The 16,165-nt window shown below is 44.8% G+C and overlaps 1 protein-coding gene across 1 annotated transcript in view; it reads left to right on the plus strand.

Moving 5' to 3' along the window:
* LOC121289696 (slit homolog 1 protein-like) overlaps positions 1-16,165 on the plus strand; it is an 810,815-nt gene that overhangs the window by 147,667 nt on the left and 646,983 nt on the right. The window contains exon 10 of the mRNA XM_041209320.1: positions 7,668-7,739. Within this exon, the coding sequence (XP_041065254.1) occupies positions 7,668-7,739 (72 nt within the window). The remainder of the gene's footprint in view (positions 1-7,667; positions 7,740-16,165) is intronic.

A 16,165-nucleotide genomic window follows, 5' to 3' on the forward strand; every position in this document is an offset into this window, starting at 1 on the left:
CATGCTGGCATAAAATCATGGCAGAAGCATCCGATGGTGTCCACCATGGCAGAACACCAATCCCGCTGGAGGCCGGCATGAACACGATTTCCATCCCGCTAATGGGATTCAAAGTAAGGCCCAACCGGAATCGTACCACCCACCCCCCCTCAACGCCCAATTTACCGTTATGCTGGCGGGAAAACACACCGGCCCAGAACACAACTGGACAAGTGTGACGTGCAGAAGTCGGGGACTTACCATTAGGGCCTTGCTCAGCTCACGGACACCTGAGGAGAAGAAGATGTTGGAGCCCGACAGCTACTGAACCCAGGAGGAAAACATGCCTTCACGGACAAGGCTCCACCACGTAGCAGCTCACAGGAGGTTGGAGGTGTCCATTGATGTCTCGAGTCTGCTTCAGAACATCACAGTTTTGGCCATCATGCTACGAATGATCGGTGAGGCGCTGGAGGAAGAGGAAGGTGTTCTAGGGGGTCAAGGAGATCAATGTGGATGGGGGTGGAGTTCTCCGGGAGGTAGGGAACATACGTGTTCACCTGGACATCCTGGAATGACAAGGGTTCGAGTTGGTAGGTGATGATGTGGAGGTGGAAGGTGATGCCAGAGGAGCCCATAGTGATGGGGGAAAGGACAAGCTAATCAAGAACTTTACTACGACCATGTTTGTCAAATTGAAGGTGAACGGAGCCTCGTGTTGGATGGGCACAGGTACTGCATGGGAGTGCGACCAGTGGGTGGGCGTAGATGCAGGTTAGCTCAGTTGGACAACTGAAAGAGAACCCCCAGCAGGCAGCATTGAAAATGCTCGAGACATTTGATGGTGGAAGGATCCGCGTGTGTGCGGGAGAGAGTGCTTGCACGAGGTTCCGAAAGGCCCTGCCACACACACACACACTTCTCCCCCCAGAATTACTTGTGGTCCGGCTGGGTGTATCTGAACTGCTAGTGGCGGGGTGGAGGAGATGGGCAGCCTCTGAGATTCCTGAGTGGATGACCCAAGGGTGTCCAGTTGCTGCTCCTCCTCCCTTTGGGTGCCCGAGGGCCCAGGTCTGACTCCTTGAGGGGAAGGAGCCCAGGAGGGATGTCAAGGTGCCCCGTTTCCCTCTTGCTTCACCACTGCAGGAACTCATTTTGGCCACTGTGGCTGGTGGGTAAAACGTCCTTGTTCACGCCTGCTACTGCACTTAGTGCAAATCTGGGACCATTCCTCCCTATGTTAAAGGCATTATTTAAAAGTTGTTATTGGTCTCGATATAAGCACATACAGAGCGCGGAGTAAATGGTCTGTTTAGCTCCACTCTGTGCTGCCATATCTCCTTGCCCGGGGTAGGAATTGGGGAGGGGGCGAGGGGCAGAGGTAGATGACATTGGTTTTGGGTGGCAGCACATAGATTTAAAATAATTGGCAAAACAGCTGGAGAGGAAACGAGAAATGTCTTCATTAGTGGGATGTAAAGATCTGGAATGGACTTCCTGAAAGGGAGGTGGAATCAAGTTCCATAGGAATATTTAAAAATCAATTGAATTTGTACTTGAAGAGGATTTATTTGCAGGGTTATGGGGAAAATGCTAGGATGTGGGTCTAAGTTGGACAGCTCTTTTGGAGAGCCGGCACATGTATGAAGGGCTGAATGGCCTCCATTTATGCTATAAGAGTCTGTGTGCAGAAGCCAACAACAATAAATCCCCAGCTTTACTTTACATTGTGCCCAAGTTAATTTTCCTCGAGCTCCGATACAGTAGATTATCAGGAGGAGTGTAAAATAGGACTGGCTGTTGTTAATCGCCCATTTTATATCTTAAAAGCAAAATACTGCAGGTGCTGGAGATGTGAAATAAAAACAGAAAATGCTGGAAAATCTCAACAGGTCCTGTCTGTATCTGTGGAGAGAGAAACAGAGTTACCGTTTCGAGTCCATGTGAGTCATGTAGACTTGAAACGTAAACTCTGTCTCTACACAAGATCTGTTAGTATCTACACTATAACTGTACTGTATACTGGAATTGATGGGTACACAATTTTATACTTCACACACGTTCCTGGGATGTTACTGACAAGACCGGCAATTATTGCCCATCCCCCGTTGCCCCGGTTTGACGTGGTTGAGTGTCTTGGTTGGCCATTGCAGATGGCAGTTAGTGTGGGACAGGAATCACATATAGACACAGACTGGGTAAGGATAGCAGGTTTCTCCTCCTGAAGGGACATTAGTGAACCAGCGACAAGCCAACAGCTTCATGGTCACGTTTACGGAGACCAGCTTTTTTATTTCCAGAATTTTTTAAACTGAATTCAAATTCTTAAACTGTCATGAGTGGGTTCGAACCCCTCTTCATCTGGATTACTAGTTTAGTAGCAAAACCACTTCACTACAATACAGTTTACAAACCTCTACCCCATACCCACCCACATCTTATTCATTCATGGAATGTGGGTGTTGCTGGTAAGGCCAGCATTTGTTGCCCATCTCAAATTGCCCTTGAACTGAGTGGCTTGCTCAGCCATTTCAGAGGGCAGTTAAGAGTCAACCATATTGCCGTGGGTCTGGAGTCGTATGTAGCCCAGACCAGGTAAAGAGACAGATTTTCTTCCGTAAAGGACATAAGTGAATCAGATGGGTTTTTACAACAACCGATGATTGTTTCATGATCGTCAGCACTGAGATGAGTTTTATATTCCAGATTTTTATTAATTGAATTCAAATTCTACAAGCTGCCATGGTGGGATTTGGACCCATGTCTCAGAGCATTAGCCTGAGCCTCTGAATGACTAGTCTAGTGACAGTATCACTATGCCACCATCTCCCCTCACCCTCATAGCCACCTTTACCCTCATACCCACCTCAACCTCATAGCCACCTCTACCCACAGACACACCTATAGCCACATATCCATCTATACCCCTATTTCCCACTATAGCCACATGCCCACATACCCAACTCTACTCTCACACATAGATCTATACACACACACACACACACACACATTCTAGAGCTACACAAAAACTAAGAGCCTGAATGCTCGTTGCCTTGGCTCAGATATGGTTCAGATTCTGGATGAGTGACTGGAGTGTGGGCAGAGGTGAGGCAGCAATAAGAGTCAGTGCCCTCACAGGAAATGCAAAACACATACACTCGATAAAAGAAATAAACGCTTAACAAGATTGCACATTTTACACAAAAACGATTAAAGTTTTAAGACGTGTAGATGTCTCAAAGGGAGGAGAAGCCGAGAACCCAACAATGTACTAATTAGGAGAAACTTTTCGCATGAAATAGGATTATATTTGAAACTTAATGCTTACTCCTGGGATAAACACTTCAGATTAAACCCTACTCTTTACAAGTGTTCCATGTAATCCTCTTATAGCTCACTCTTTCTTCTTGCTGAATTTTATGCTGCTGTCAGTGCTGGTGAATGGAACATTCCCATTTTTACCAATTTCACTGTCAGGATTGCTGCAGAAATACAATCGGGAGAATAAACTCCCTCTACACTGCCCCATCAAACACTCCCAGGACAGGTACAGCACAGGGTTAGATACAGAGTAAAGCTCCCTCTACACTGTCCCCCATCAAACACTCCCAGGACAGGTACAGCACAGGGTTAGATACAGAGTAAAACTCCCTCTACACTGTCCCCATCAAACACTCCCAGGACAGGTACAGCACGGGGTTAGATACAGAGTAAAGCTCCCTCTACACTGTCTCCCATCAAACACTCCCAAGGCAGGTACAGCACCGGGTTATTCCAATCTAAGGTGCTTTTCTGCTGCTGGCCTTCCCTTGTCAGACTCTGTATAAGGGCAGACACAGGCTGAAGTCAAACTCAAGACTCCTATCAACATGCCCCAGCTGGTAACACTCTCCCTTCTGGGTAATATGTTGTGGGTCCAGGTCTCAAGGGCATCTTCCAAAGTATCAGCCCAGTGCCTTGCCAAGGAGGCACTGTATTGATAAAGGTCCTCTCCTGCCAGTGCAATATTAAAATCATCTGCTTGTTACTTTGAAGAGGTGGGCAGTTAAAGGGCAGAGATTTCTCCTGGTGTTCCTCCCTTAACCAACATCACCAAAAACAGATCATTTCTGTTTGTGGGATCTTACTGTGTGTAAAATGGCTGCCATGTTTAGCCAACTTACCAGTCACTGCACCTTAAATTGATTGGATTTAAAGGGCTTTGAGATATTTTTTAGTAAGGCGTAGGTTTGTCTTTACAAATCTTTTGTCCATTGATTAAGATTCTGGGCAGCACTGGAAGCTGAGGCCAATTATGCTAAAGAACTTGAATTCATATCGCGCCTTTCATAACCTCAGGATGTCCCAAAGCGCTTTACAGCCAATGAAAGATTTCCGAATTGTAATGCAGGAAGCACAGCAGCAGATTTACACCCAGCAAGATCCCACAAAGAGCAATCTGATAATGACCAGATAATCCGTTTTTAGGGATGTTATTTAGGGGATTAATACTGGCCCAGGACATCAGGAAGAACTATCCCACTCACCTTTTGAAGAGTGCCATGGGATTGTCTGCCTCCACCTGAGAGGCAGGCGAGGCCTCGGTTTAATGTCTCATCTGAAGGACGGCACCTCCGTCAGTTCAGCATTCCCTCAGTACTGCACCGAGAGTGTCCACCTGGATGATTCTGCTCAATTCTCTGGCATTCATGCCACAGTTTTCTGACTCAGAGGGGAGAGTGCGATCTACTGAGCTACGACTGTCAGGCAAAGATGCTGGACGAGTCTCAGGGCTGGGAGGAGTGGGCGTGAAGAGAAATGATTGATAAAACTGCAGGAACTATGTGCAGAAAATGAAAGGGTTTGATTGTTTTCCAGAGAGGAGCGATTCTAATGTGATAGGAAGATTAGTTGCATCGCATTGCTCCCTTGCAAATCAGAACCTCATTGTCAGATTCAGGAGTCTAATGAATAACATTAACTGGGGCCTTTTTGTAGGACTTGGTTAATCCTGTTACATCTATCCTGGCTCCGCCACACAATTCTCTTAAAAAGGGAAATCATCATCATTGTCAAAAGAAGGCGTTGTATTGAAGTGGCAGGACCACCCCTCCCCCTCCCTCTATGTGCATTAAACAGGCGCTTAATGCCATCTCTCAGAAGGGGCTTTAATTAGCTTTGTGGTAAGCCACAACAATTTGGCATGAGACTAAACCAGACAGACTAAAAGAAATAGGAGAAGGAGGATACTATTCGTCTCTTCAAGCCTGCTTTGCCATTCGGTAAGATCATGGCTGATCTTCAACCTCAGCTCCATTCAAGACATGAGGTGGAGCCTTGTGGAGGTGACTGGGGTCTCGGATGGCAGATGTAGTGCCAGCACGATTCCTGCGTCGCCCCTTTTTGTGCCACATCTTGTGCCACTCAGGCCAGTGGCGAGCCTTCCCCTGGGACCAAGAACCCCCGGGTGGGGTTGGTGGAAGGGAGGAAGACCCGCCCACTAAGAGTTGCCAGCCAATCGGGCGCTGGAGACTCTGTTGTACAGCGGCACCACAGGGGAGGTGGCAGTCGCTGCCCGTACAACACCCCACATGAGGCCGCAGATCGAATATGGACACAGGCCACAGGCGAGCAATGGCGGGGATGGGGCTCGAGGGGGGCGGGGGGGGGGGGAGTGAGGGGGTAGGCAGCAAGGGCAGGGGGTTAGCTCTAAGCACCACCCCCCCCCCCCCCACCCCTCCCACTGCCTCCCCAAAACTTTCCAAATGCTGGGTCCCTCAATCAGGCACTGAGTGCGTTTGAATGAGGGACCCCCTTCCCTCATGAGAGTCCACAAGCAACCCCGTATGGGTTTGTTTGCCATGCTCCCCACATGGGGAACCCTCCCCCATGCCCACCAGCAACGGCAGGATGAGGCCCTTAAGTGGGTATTAATTCTCCACTTAAACTTGGCATCAGGGCAAGAAGGCCAACTATGTACCTTCAGTGGAGATAGTCAGGTCCCCACCCACCACCCTTCCTCCCAATTAACTGTGCCCCTCCCCCCAACACCAAACTCACCATGGCAGAGGGCACAAGAATCCTCCCATGGTCTTAGCAATCCTGGGTTAGTGACAGAAAACGGATGGAGGTTTGTCGATTGGTGCGCTTTCCATGAAACTGTTCCTGCAAATATGTTTGAGCACATGTGTGTAAGTGAGTGTGTACCAATGCGTGAGCAAGTGTGCATAAGATTGTTCATGTGTGTCTGTCTGTGGGTGTGAGCAGCTGTACGTGTGGGTGTGAGCAGGTGTGTGTATGAGTATGTGTGTGAGAAGCTGGGTGTATGAATGTGTGTGAGTGTGGCTTTGAGCAGGTATGTGTGTGTATGTGAGTGTTTGTGTGCATGAGTGAGCGTGTATAGTGTGCGTTTATGTGTTTGGACAGAATCAGGTCAATTTGTGATGTCTCTGTGGTCAAATAGCCTGTCAACACTCACTGTCTAGCTCATCTGTGATAGTTGGCCATGCAGGCTAGGTCCAGTAGGGTAACTTGTCAGGAGGCCCTTATCTGAATGTGAATTAGCAGCTTAATGAATAAGGGGAGAAAATTGTAAAAATGAATTCTACAGGAATGAGAGACAGATTGGGTGGGGAGGTTAAGGGAAGAAAGAGGATCAGTAGTGAGGGTGTGGGGACCAGGAGGGACTAATATCCCCAGTGTTTGTAGAGCACAAATTGAAGCAGCAGAGTAATGGATTGAGGACTGTGGAGAGCAGGCTCAACATGTGTTTGCAAAAGCTCAAAGAGGCAAATGATTAAATTTGAAAAGAGCAGGATAGACTGGACAAGTGGGATTGTTCTCCTTGGAGCAGAGAAGGTTAAGGGGATGTGTTCAAAATAATGACTGATTTGGATAGAGTCACAAAGGAGGAATTGTTTGCAGTGCCAGTAAGGTCAGTAACCAGAGGATACAAAAGAACCAGAGAGGAGAATGAAATGTTTTTTACACAATAAATACTTCTGATGTTAAATTACAAACATCAAACATGCTGCTATGAAATTTTCCCACCTCCTGGTCCAATACTCATTTTAATCTACCAGACTGCAGGGTTTAATGTGCGCCTGTGAAGTGTTTGTTTAATAACATTGCTGACAATAATTCACAACTTTGCGCATGTTGCTGTAAAGAAAGTCATGTTGCTGAAAGTTTTCAAGCTACACTCATCAGGACAAATGCAAGAATGCCAAATTTCAAACAATCCCAACGATTTATACAATAGGAAAAAAGAGTGCTGATTGGGTGGCTAACTGACTGTCATTGCCTGAGGTGTTACCTGGAGAAAGCAATAGGGAACTACAGGCTCCCTGAGCTCCTGGGTAATTCACAAAAGATGCAAGGCTTGAACATATTCCTTTTGTTTGCGGAGAATGGGTCCCAGCATTTAAATGTATTTCTAACAATTGCTGCCCAATCACAGAATCACATCTAACAGTATGGCCTGTACTGACAATTATAAACAACAGCAGAAACATACTTAATTCATTCAGCACCATTTTCTCCTGTAGTATAAATTGTTGCGAGCATTTGAAATTTGGCATTCTTTGTCCTGATGAGTGCAAGATGATAAGCTTCAACAATCTGTCTCTCTTTTCAGCAATATTCAAGTTCTGTAATGTTGACCTTGTGTTTAGAATCATCGTCATGGTTCTACTTCACTTTCATTTCAGACGACTGGAACAGAACGGAATTAAATCAGTTCCACCAGGAACATTTACTCCATATAAAAAGCTGCGACGTATGTAAGTATATCTCTTCACTTCTCATTCTTCTTCAACCTCTCAATTTAAAAATTAACATTTACAATTAACACCTCAGTCTTTCAGCAAATATGAACAAGTGTTATTTTAATGCAAGAATGAACATTCCCCAGACAGTTCTCCTATCCCGTCAAACATTCCCAGGACACGTACAGCACGGGGTTAGATACAGAGTAAAGCTCCCCCTACACTGTCCCCATCAAACACTCCCAGGACAGGTACAGCACGGGGTTAGATACAGGGTAAAGCTCCCTCTACACTGTCCCCATCAAATACTTCCAGGACAGGGACAGCATGGCGTTAGATACAGAGTAAAGCTCCCTCTACACTGTCCCCATCAAACACTCCCAGGACAGGTACAGCACATGGTTAGATACAAAGGAATGCTCCCTCTACACTGTCCCCATCAAATACTCCCAGGGCAGGTACAGCATGGGGTTAGATTCAGAGCAAAGCTCCTTCTACATTGTCCCCATCAAACACTACCAGGACAGGTACAGCACAAGGTTAGATATAGAGTCAAGCTCCCTTTACATTGTCCCCATCAAACACTCCCAGGGCAGGTACAGCACAGGGTTAGATACAGAATAAATCTCCCTCTACACTGTCCCATGGAACATTCCTTATGTGGCTCGGTGTCAATTTTTGTGCATTAACGTTCCTTTGAAGCACTTTTTGACATTTTACTATGTTAAAGGTGCTATATAAATGCAATTTGTTGTAGCTATTGGAGGAACAGTTTCATAACTTGTACCAAGAAAATGAATTATTTGGCTATATTATGAGCTGCAGTCTGAAGAGACACTGGAGCACTAGGCTCAAGGTCGAAGAGATTACGTTGTTCTCTTGAAGACCTGGTCATTAAATTTTCAGGCGTGAAAGCCTAATAAATGATAAATAGAATCAGGCAGGAGACAGACAGATAAGGAAAAAGCACAGAAACCTCCACTCAAGCACTGGTTACTATGGTGATTCGCATGCAACAGGTTAATATCTTTTCTTCAGAGACTGCAGTTGTTCAGCAGACCATTGAAATCTTTCTTGAAATTATGTTCTTCTCTCTCTCCGAATGCCTTTTATTCCCTCCCCTTCATATTGAGGTCTTCACAGATCATGTTTTAACCACACTTAGTAGTCTCCCCAGGCCTAGGCCTAGCATTTAGCAGGTGAGGAGGGCTGTTATGGCCCTGGAGCGGGTACAGCTCAGATTCAACAGAATGATAAAAAGGTTATATTGTTAGGACAGAATTCACAAATCCTGCCTTATATTCTCTTGATCAGAGATGGAGGGGCAATCTGTTCCAGGTGCTTAGAGTTTTGACAGGGCAGATAAATAAAAATAGACTTCCTCTGGTGACAGGAATCTAGAACAAAGAGGCACAATCTTAACATTAGAGTTTGGCCATAGAGGAGTGAAATCAGAAAACAGTTTTTTGCACAAAGGGTAGTGAAAACCAGGACTTCTGGCACAATCCCTCAAAACGCTGAGAAAACTGGGGACAGTTGTAGCTTTCAAGACTTTGACATGTTGTTGGGTCAATATCAAGGGATATGTTGCAAAGGCAGGTAAATGGAGTTGAGGTGCAGATCAGCTGAGATGTAGCATTTGACATTCAATGGCATTACCATCACTGAATCCACCACTATCAACATCCTAGGGGTTACCATTGACCAGAAACTGAACTGGACCAGCCATATAAATACTGTAGCTACAAGAATAGACCAGAGGCTAGGAATCCTGCAATGAGTAACTCACCTCCTGACTCCCCAAAGCCTGTCCACCATCTACAAGGCACAAGTCAGGAGTGTGGTGGAATACTCCCCACTTGCCTGGATGGGTGCAGCTCCAACAATACTCAAGAAGCTTGACACAGTCCAGGACAAAGCTTGATTGGCACCCCACCCACAAACATTCACTCCCTCCACCACCAACAGACTGTGGCAGCAGTGTCTAGCATCTACAAAATGCACTGCAGAAACTCACCAAGCCTCCTTCGGCAGCACCTTCCAAACCCACGGCCACTGCCATCTAGAGGACAAGGGCAGCAGACACATGGAAACACACCACTGGAAGTTCCCCTTCAAGCCACACACTGTCCTGACTTGGAAATATATTGGCCATTCCTTCACTGTCACTGGGTCAAAATCCTGGAACTCCCTCCCTAACAGCACTGTGGGTGTACCTACACCACATGGACTGCAGCGGTTCAAGAAGGCATCTCAAGGGCAATTAGGGATGGACAACAAATGCTGGCCTAGCCAGCGAGGCCCAAATCCCTTGAATAAATTTTTTAAAATCTGTGGCGGTACAGATTTGAGAGACTGAATGCCTTGTTGCACTCGTGTCACCCGTTTCGCACCTGCTAATCTCTACCTATCAGACAAATTTTTACACTGAGCCACATGAACAGATAATAGGGCAGATAACCAAAAGGATGTAGGTTTTAAGGAGCATCTTGGTGGCTTAGGCAGGGAATTCCAGAGCTTGGGGCCCAGGTAGCTAAAGGCATAACTGCCAATGGAGGACCGATTAAAATATTTGAGCGCAGGGACATTATGATGTTTTAACATTTCCCTTGCCTGTCCCCTCCTTCTGTAGGTGATATAACTCCCTGTGCACAACCAGCTTCGCACAGTAGTCGGATTTCAAGAATTGCTCCCATTCCCCAGCACCACCTCCCAATAAAAACTATATAAAAAAAAACACATACTTTTCTTTCTGTACAGCTGCCTCCCCTAAAGGGCAGTTAGTTAGGTCACTACAGGACTGGCAAAGGTAGTTAGACCCATGTTTACAGCTCACACCCCTCCTAGATTTCTCACAGAACATTGCAAAATGGAGCAGGACCAGCCCTGTGTACAGTAGCATAATGGTTATGTAGCCCGACTCCTAATTCAGAGGCCTGGACTAATGACGCAGAGACATGAGTTCAGATCCCATCCCAGCAGTTGTGTAAATTAAAGTCAATTAATTAAATCAATCTTCAACGAAAAGTTAGTTATTGATAATGGTGACCAGGAAGCTATCGGCTTGCCATAAAAACCCAACGGGGTTTACTAATCTGCCGTCTGTACCTGTTCTGGCCTGTTTGTGACTCCAGACCCACAGCAATGTGGTTGCCTCTTAGCTGCCCTTTGAAATGGTCTCGCAAACTACTGAGTTATGTTCAAGGAGGTGTCCCACATCCATTGAAAGAATATAGAAAAGAACCAGGTTGAAAATGGGCCAGTGTTGCTTTTGGGCAGTTGTCAAGGATGCCTAAGAACAGTGAGGACCACAATATGGCAGCAGGAGAATCCGGACAATTTCATCCTTTCTTGCTTCCATGCCGCCAAGTGTGGGAGTGCCACAATGTCAGCGCAGGTTGTCTCGACCTCTAATCTGCCTTTCGACTATTAACCGAATGTTATCCAGTCCAAGCTTGTCGAACTGCAGGTAATTTATGAAGTGCTATGGGACGTTTTCATGTGATCAACTATGATATAAAAGAGTCGGGGTATTTTATAGATAATTTGTCTATCTTTCAGCAACTGGGGTGTTATAGGAAGACAGTGAGCCCTCCATTCAATGAGATCACGGCTGATGTGTATCCTAATTCCATCCATATCCCTTAATACTCTGTCTAACAAAAATCTATTGATCTTAGATTGAAAATGATCAATTAACTTTCCAATATCAACTGCCTTATGGGCGGGTGTTCCGCACTTCTACCTTGGTGACCTGGCTCTGTTTCTAAGGTTATGTCCCCTTTGTCCTAGACTCCCACACCAGCAGGAAAAGTTTCTATCCAGCCTACTGAATCCTTTCAAGATCCTAAAAACCTCAATTAAATTATCTCCCCCTCTTCTTTCAGCTTCTCCCATTTTCCCAGGTGTCTCCACAATACTGGTTCTCCATCTCCTCCTCTCAGTCCCCCATTTCTCTTCCAATCCCACTGTGTTTATGTCTCTCACCACCCCATCTTTCCATCTGGCCTTCCTCTTCTCCTTTCTCCTGGGTATCCCATCTCCATCACACGCCTCACCGTATTTCCTCTCTCTCTCTCCCCTCTACAGTTGACCATACCATTTCAATATCTTCTCGGCTACAATCTTCAATGCCCCCACAATATTCACTGACCCCCCCTGATGGGCTGGTTGCTGATTTTGTCCTTTCTCCACACATCCAGCTCAGCATCCACGTCACACTAGTATCCAGTCGCTGTTCCTCTCTTTGATGTTGCCCAAGTTTCTGTACGATATGACAAGGCCAGTCTCACACTGTCTAGTACATTCTTCCTTTCAGTTTCAATGATTCTTTTCTATCACATAACACCCCACTGCCCTTCTTCCAATTACTCCAACCAGAGCTAACCTATTACTTAATTTCCATTTCCATACTTCCATCTTCTGCCACCCTGACCCCAGGTACTTGAAACTATTCACTTTCTCCAAGTCTTCACCCAGAATCAAACTTTAACCTTCTATATTCCCACATAAACAAGCCGTGTTTATTTACTCTCTCATAATCTAACCCTTGGACCCTTGGTAATATTGTGTTGAATCTTCGCTGCACTCCTTCCAAGACCTATATACCCTTCCAACACCATGGTACACAGTACTCCTGATGTGGTTTAACCAAAGCTTTGTATGGTGTCTGTGTGCAATGTTTATCAGGCTAAAAGGTAATAAAAGAGCAAAACAATCTGCATAGCCAGCTCCTTATTCAAGCGAATCTAAACTCCCTCATGAATATTTAATACCCCGTGTAAAATTAACTGATGGTAGCCACTGATTGCATCCTGGAGCTGACTCCCTCTCCTCGCTTTACCATCTGTTAGATTAAGGGCAGCAGAAGGAAAGCCTTTAACACCTCAACTCTCTCCCCTCCCCTCTCCTCCCCCAAGAGCCAGGGCTCGATTTAAACAATGAACAACAAATTCAAGCCAGGGTTCATATCTGTGATTTTAAAAAATTCATTCACCAGCAAAACTGGCATTGACAATCCCTGAGAAGTTGGTGGTGGACCTGCTTCTTTAAACAGTTTATAAAGTTATCTCACTTACATTGAGTCTACAACACAGAAACAGGCCATTCAGCCCTACTGGTCTGTGCTGGTGTTTTATGCTCCACATGAGCCTCCTCTCATTCTACTTTACCTCACTCCGTCTGCATACCCTTCAATTCTTTTCTCCCTCATGTGTTTATCCTGCTTCCCCTTAAATGCTTCTATACCATTCATAGGAATATAGGAAATAGGAGCAGGAGTAAGCCAATTGGCCCCTTGAGCCTGCTCTGTCATTCAATTAGGTCATGGCTGATCTTCCACCTCAACACTATTTTCCCTCACTATCACCATATCCCTTGGTGTCTTTACTATCTATAAATCTTTGTCTTCACCATACTCAATGATTGAGCTTCCTCAGCCCTCTAGAGTAGAGAACTCCAAACATTCACCACCCTCTGAGTGAAGAAATTCCTCCTCATCTTGGACCTAAATGGCTTATCCTTTATTCTGGGACTGTGTCCCCTGGTTCTAGACCTCCCCAGCCAGGGGAAACGTCCTTCCTGCATCTACCTTGTTGAGCCCTGTAAGAATTTTGAATGCTTCAATGAGATCACTTCTCATTCTTCTAAAACTCTAGAGAATACAGGACCAGCCTCCTCAATCTCTCCTCACAATCCTGCCATCCCAGGAATCAGTCTGGTGAACCTTTGCTGCACTCCCTCTATGGTCAGTATATCCTTCCTTAGGTAAGGAGACCAAAACTGTACACAATACTTGGTGCAGTCTCACCAAGGCTCTATACAATTGCAGCAAGATATCTTTACTGCTATATTCAAATCCTCTTGCAATAAAGGCAACACACCATTTACCCTTCCTAATTGCTTCATTGTCTCATGAACATGGACATGGACACCCAGGTCCTTTTCGACACATCCCAATTTCTCGCCATTTAAGAAATATTCTGCCTTTCTGTTTTTCTTACCTAAGTAGATAACTTCACATTTTTCTACATTACATTCCATCTACTACCATGTTCTTGCCCATTTAGCTAGCCTGTCTAAATCTCCTTGAAGTCTCTTTGCATCCCCCTCACAACTCACATAACCACCTAGTTTTGTGTCATCAGCAAACTTGGAAATGTTATATTTGGTCCCATATCTGAATCATTGATATATATTGTGAATAGCTGGGACCCAAGCACTGATCCTTGTGGTACCCCCCTAGTCACCGCCTGCCACTCTGAGAATGACGCATTTATCCCTACTCTTGGTTTTCTGTCCGTTAACCAATTCTCAATCCATGCCAGTAAATTACCCCAATCCCATGCGCCCTATTTTTGTATACTAACCTCCTGTGTGGGACCTTATTGAAAGTCTTCTGAAAATCCAAATACACCACATCCACTGGTTCCCTATATCTATCCTGCTAGGTTCATCCTCAAAAAACTCCAACAGCTTTGTTAAACATGATTTTCCTTTCATAAATCCATGTTGACTCTGGTCAATCCTACCACTATTTTCTAAGTGTTCAGTTATCACATTCTTGATAATAGATTCTAGCATGTTCCCTACTACTGTTGTCAGGTTAACAGGTCTGTAGTTCCCTGTTTTCTCTCTCCCTCCATTTTAAATAGTGGGCTTACATTTGCTACCCTCCAATTTGCAGGAACCATTTTAGAAGTTATAGAATTTTGGAAGATGATCACCAACGCATTCTCTATCTCTACAGCCACCTCTTTCAATACTCTGGGATGTAGATCATTAGGTCCAGGGTATTTACCAACTTTCAATCCCATTAATTTCTCCAGGACTACTTTTATACTAATACTAATTTCTTGCCGTTCCTCATTCCCACTAGTTCCATGGTCCTCTAGTATTTCTGGAAGGTTTTTTGTGTCTTCCTCCATGAAGCCTGACACAATGTATTTGTTTTAGTTTCTCTGCCATTTCCTTATTGTAAATTCTCCTGTCTCTTGTTGTAATGGGTCACATTTGTCTTTGTTAATCTTTTCCTTTTTACATACCTATAGACGTTTTTACAGTCCGTTTTATGTTTCTTGCCAGTTTACTCTCATATTCTATTTCACTTTCTTTATCAGTTTCTTGGTTCTCCTTTGCTGAATTCTAAAGCGCTGCCAATTCTCAGATTTACTACCTTTTGGCAACTTTATAAGCCTCTTTCTTTGATCTAATACAATCTTTAACTTCTCTTGTTAGCCACAGTTGGATTACTTTTCCTGTTGGATTTTTGTGCTTCAAAGGAATGTATATTTGTATATTTGTTGTAAATCATGTATTAATCCTTTAAATGCCAGCTATTGCCTGCCTACCATCATACCTTTTCAAACAGTTTCCCAATCTATCACAGCCAACTTGCCACTCATACCTTCAGAGTTTTCTTAGTTTAGATTTAAGACCATAGTTTCTCATTGCACAATACCAGATCTAAAATAGCCTGTTCCCCAGTTGGTTCCTCAAGAAAACCATCTTGTATACATTACAGGAATCATCCTCCCTGGCATTAGTGCTAAATATGTTTACCCAGTCTATATGTAGATTGAAGTTTCCCCATAAGTACTGTATCACCCCTGTTGCATGTGCCTCTAATTTCCTGATTTATATCGTGCCCTACATTACCACTATTGTTTGGTGGCTTATAAATAACTGCCACCAATGTTTATTGCCCCTTGCTGTTTCTTAGCTCTACCCAAGCTGATTCTACACCTTGATCTTTCAATCTAAGATCTTCTCCCACTAATGTTCCGATCTCATCCTTTGTGAACAGCGCTACCCCGCCTCCTTTTCCTTTTTGCCTGTCCTTCCTAAATGTCAAATATCTAGAATATCCAGTTCCCAGCCTTGGTCACCCTGCAGTCACGTCTCTGTAATGGCAATTAGATTATACCCATTTACCTCGATTTGTGCCATCAATTCATCTATCTTGTTGCAAAAGCTATATGCATTCAGATCGGGTGCCTTTAATTTTGCCTTTTTAACATTTTGCAGTATTTTGATCCTATTTGATGCTAGCCTTTATTTGCATTGCCTTCCAATTTTGCTTACTACTTTTCTTTCTATCATTATCAGATTTGTTTCTCTCTTGTCTGAATTCCCTCTCTGGTTCCCCCCGCCAAGCTAGGTTAAACCCTCCCCAACAGCACTAGTAAACCTTTGTGCGAGGACATTGGTCCTGGTTCCGCTAAGGTGTAACCCATCGCCTTGTACAGATCCTTGTGCAGGAGCAGGTGGTGGCATAATGGTATTGTCACTGCACTAATATTCCCGGGACCCAGGGCAATGCTCCGGGGACCTGGGTTTGAATCAAATCGCGGGTGATGGTGAAATTTGAATTCAATAAAAATCTGGAATTAAAAGTCTGATGGTGACCACAAAACCATTGTTGGTTGTTGTAAAAAACCATC

Source organism: Carcharodon carcharias, chromosome 17 (genome assembly GCF_017639515.1).
Source record: "Carcharodon carcharias isolate sCarCar2 chromosome 17, sCarCar2.pri, whole genome shotgun sequence".
NCBI classification, from domain to species: Eukaryota; Metazoa; Chordata; class Chondrichthyes; order Lamniformes; family Lamnidae; genus Carcharodon; species Carcharodon carcharias.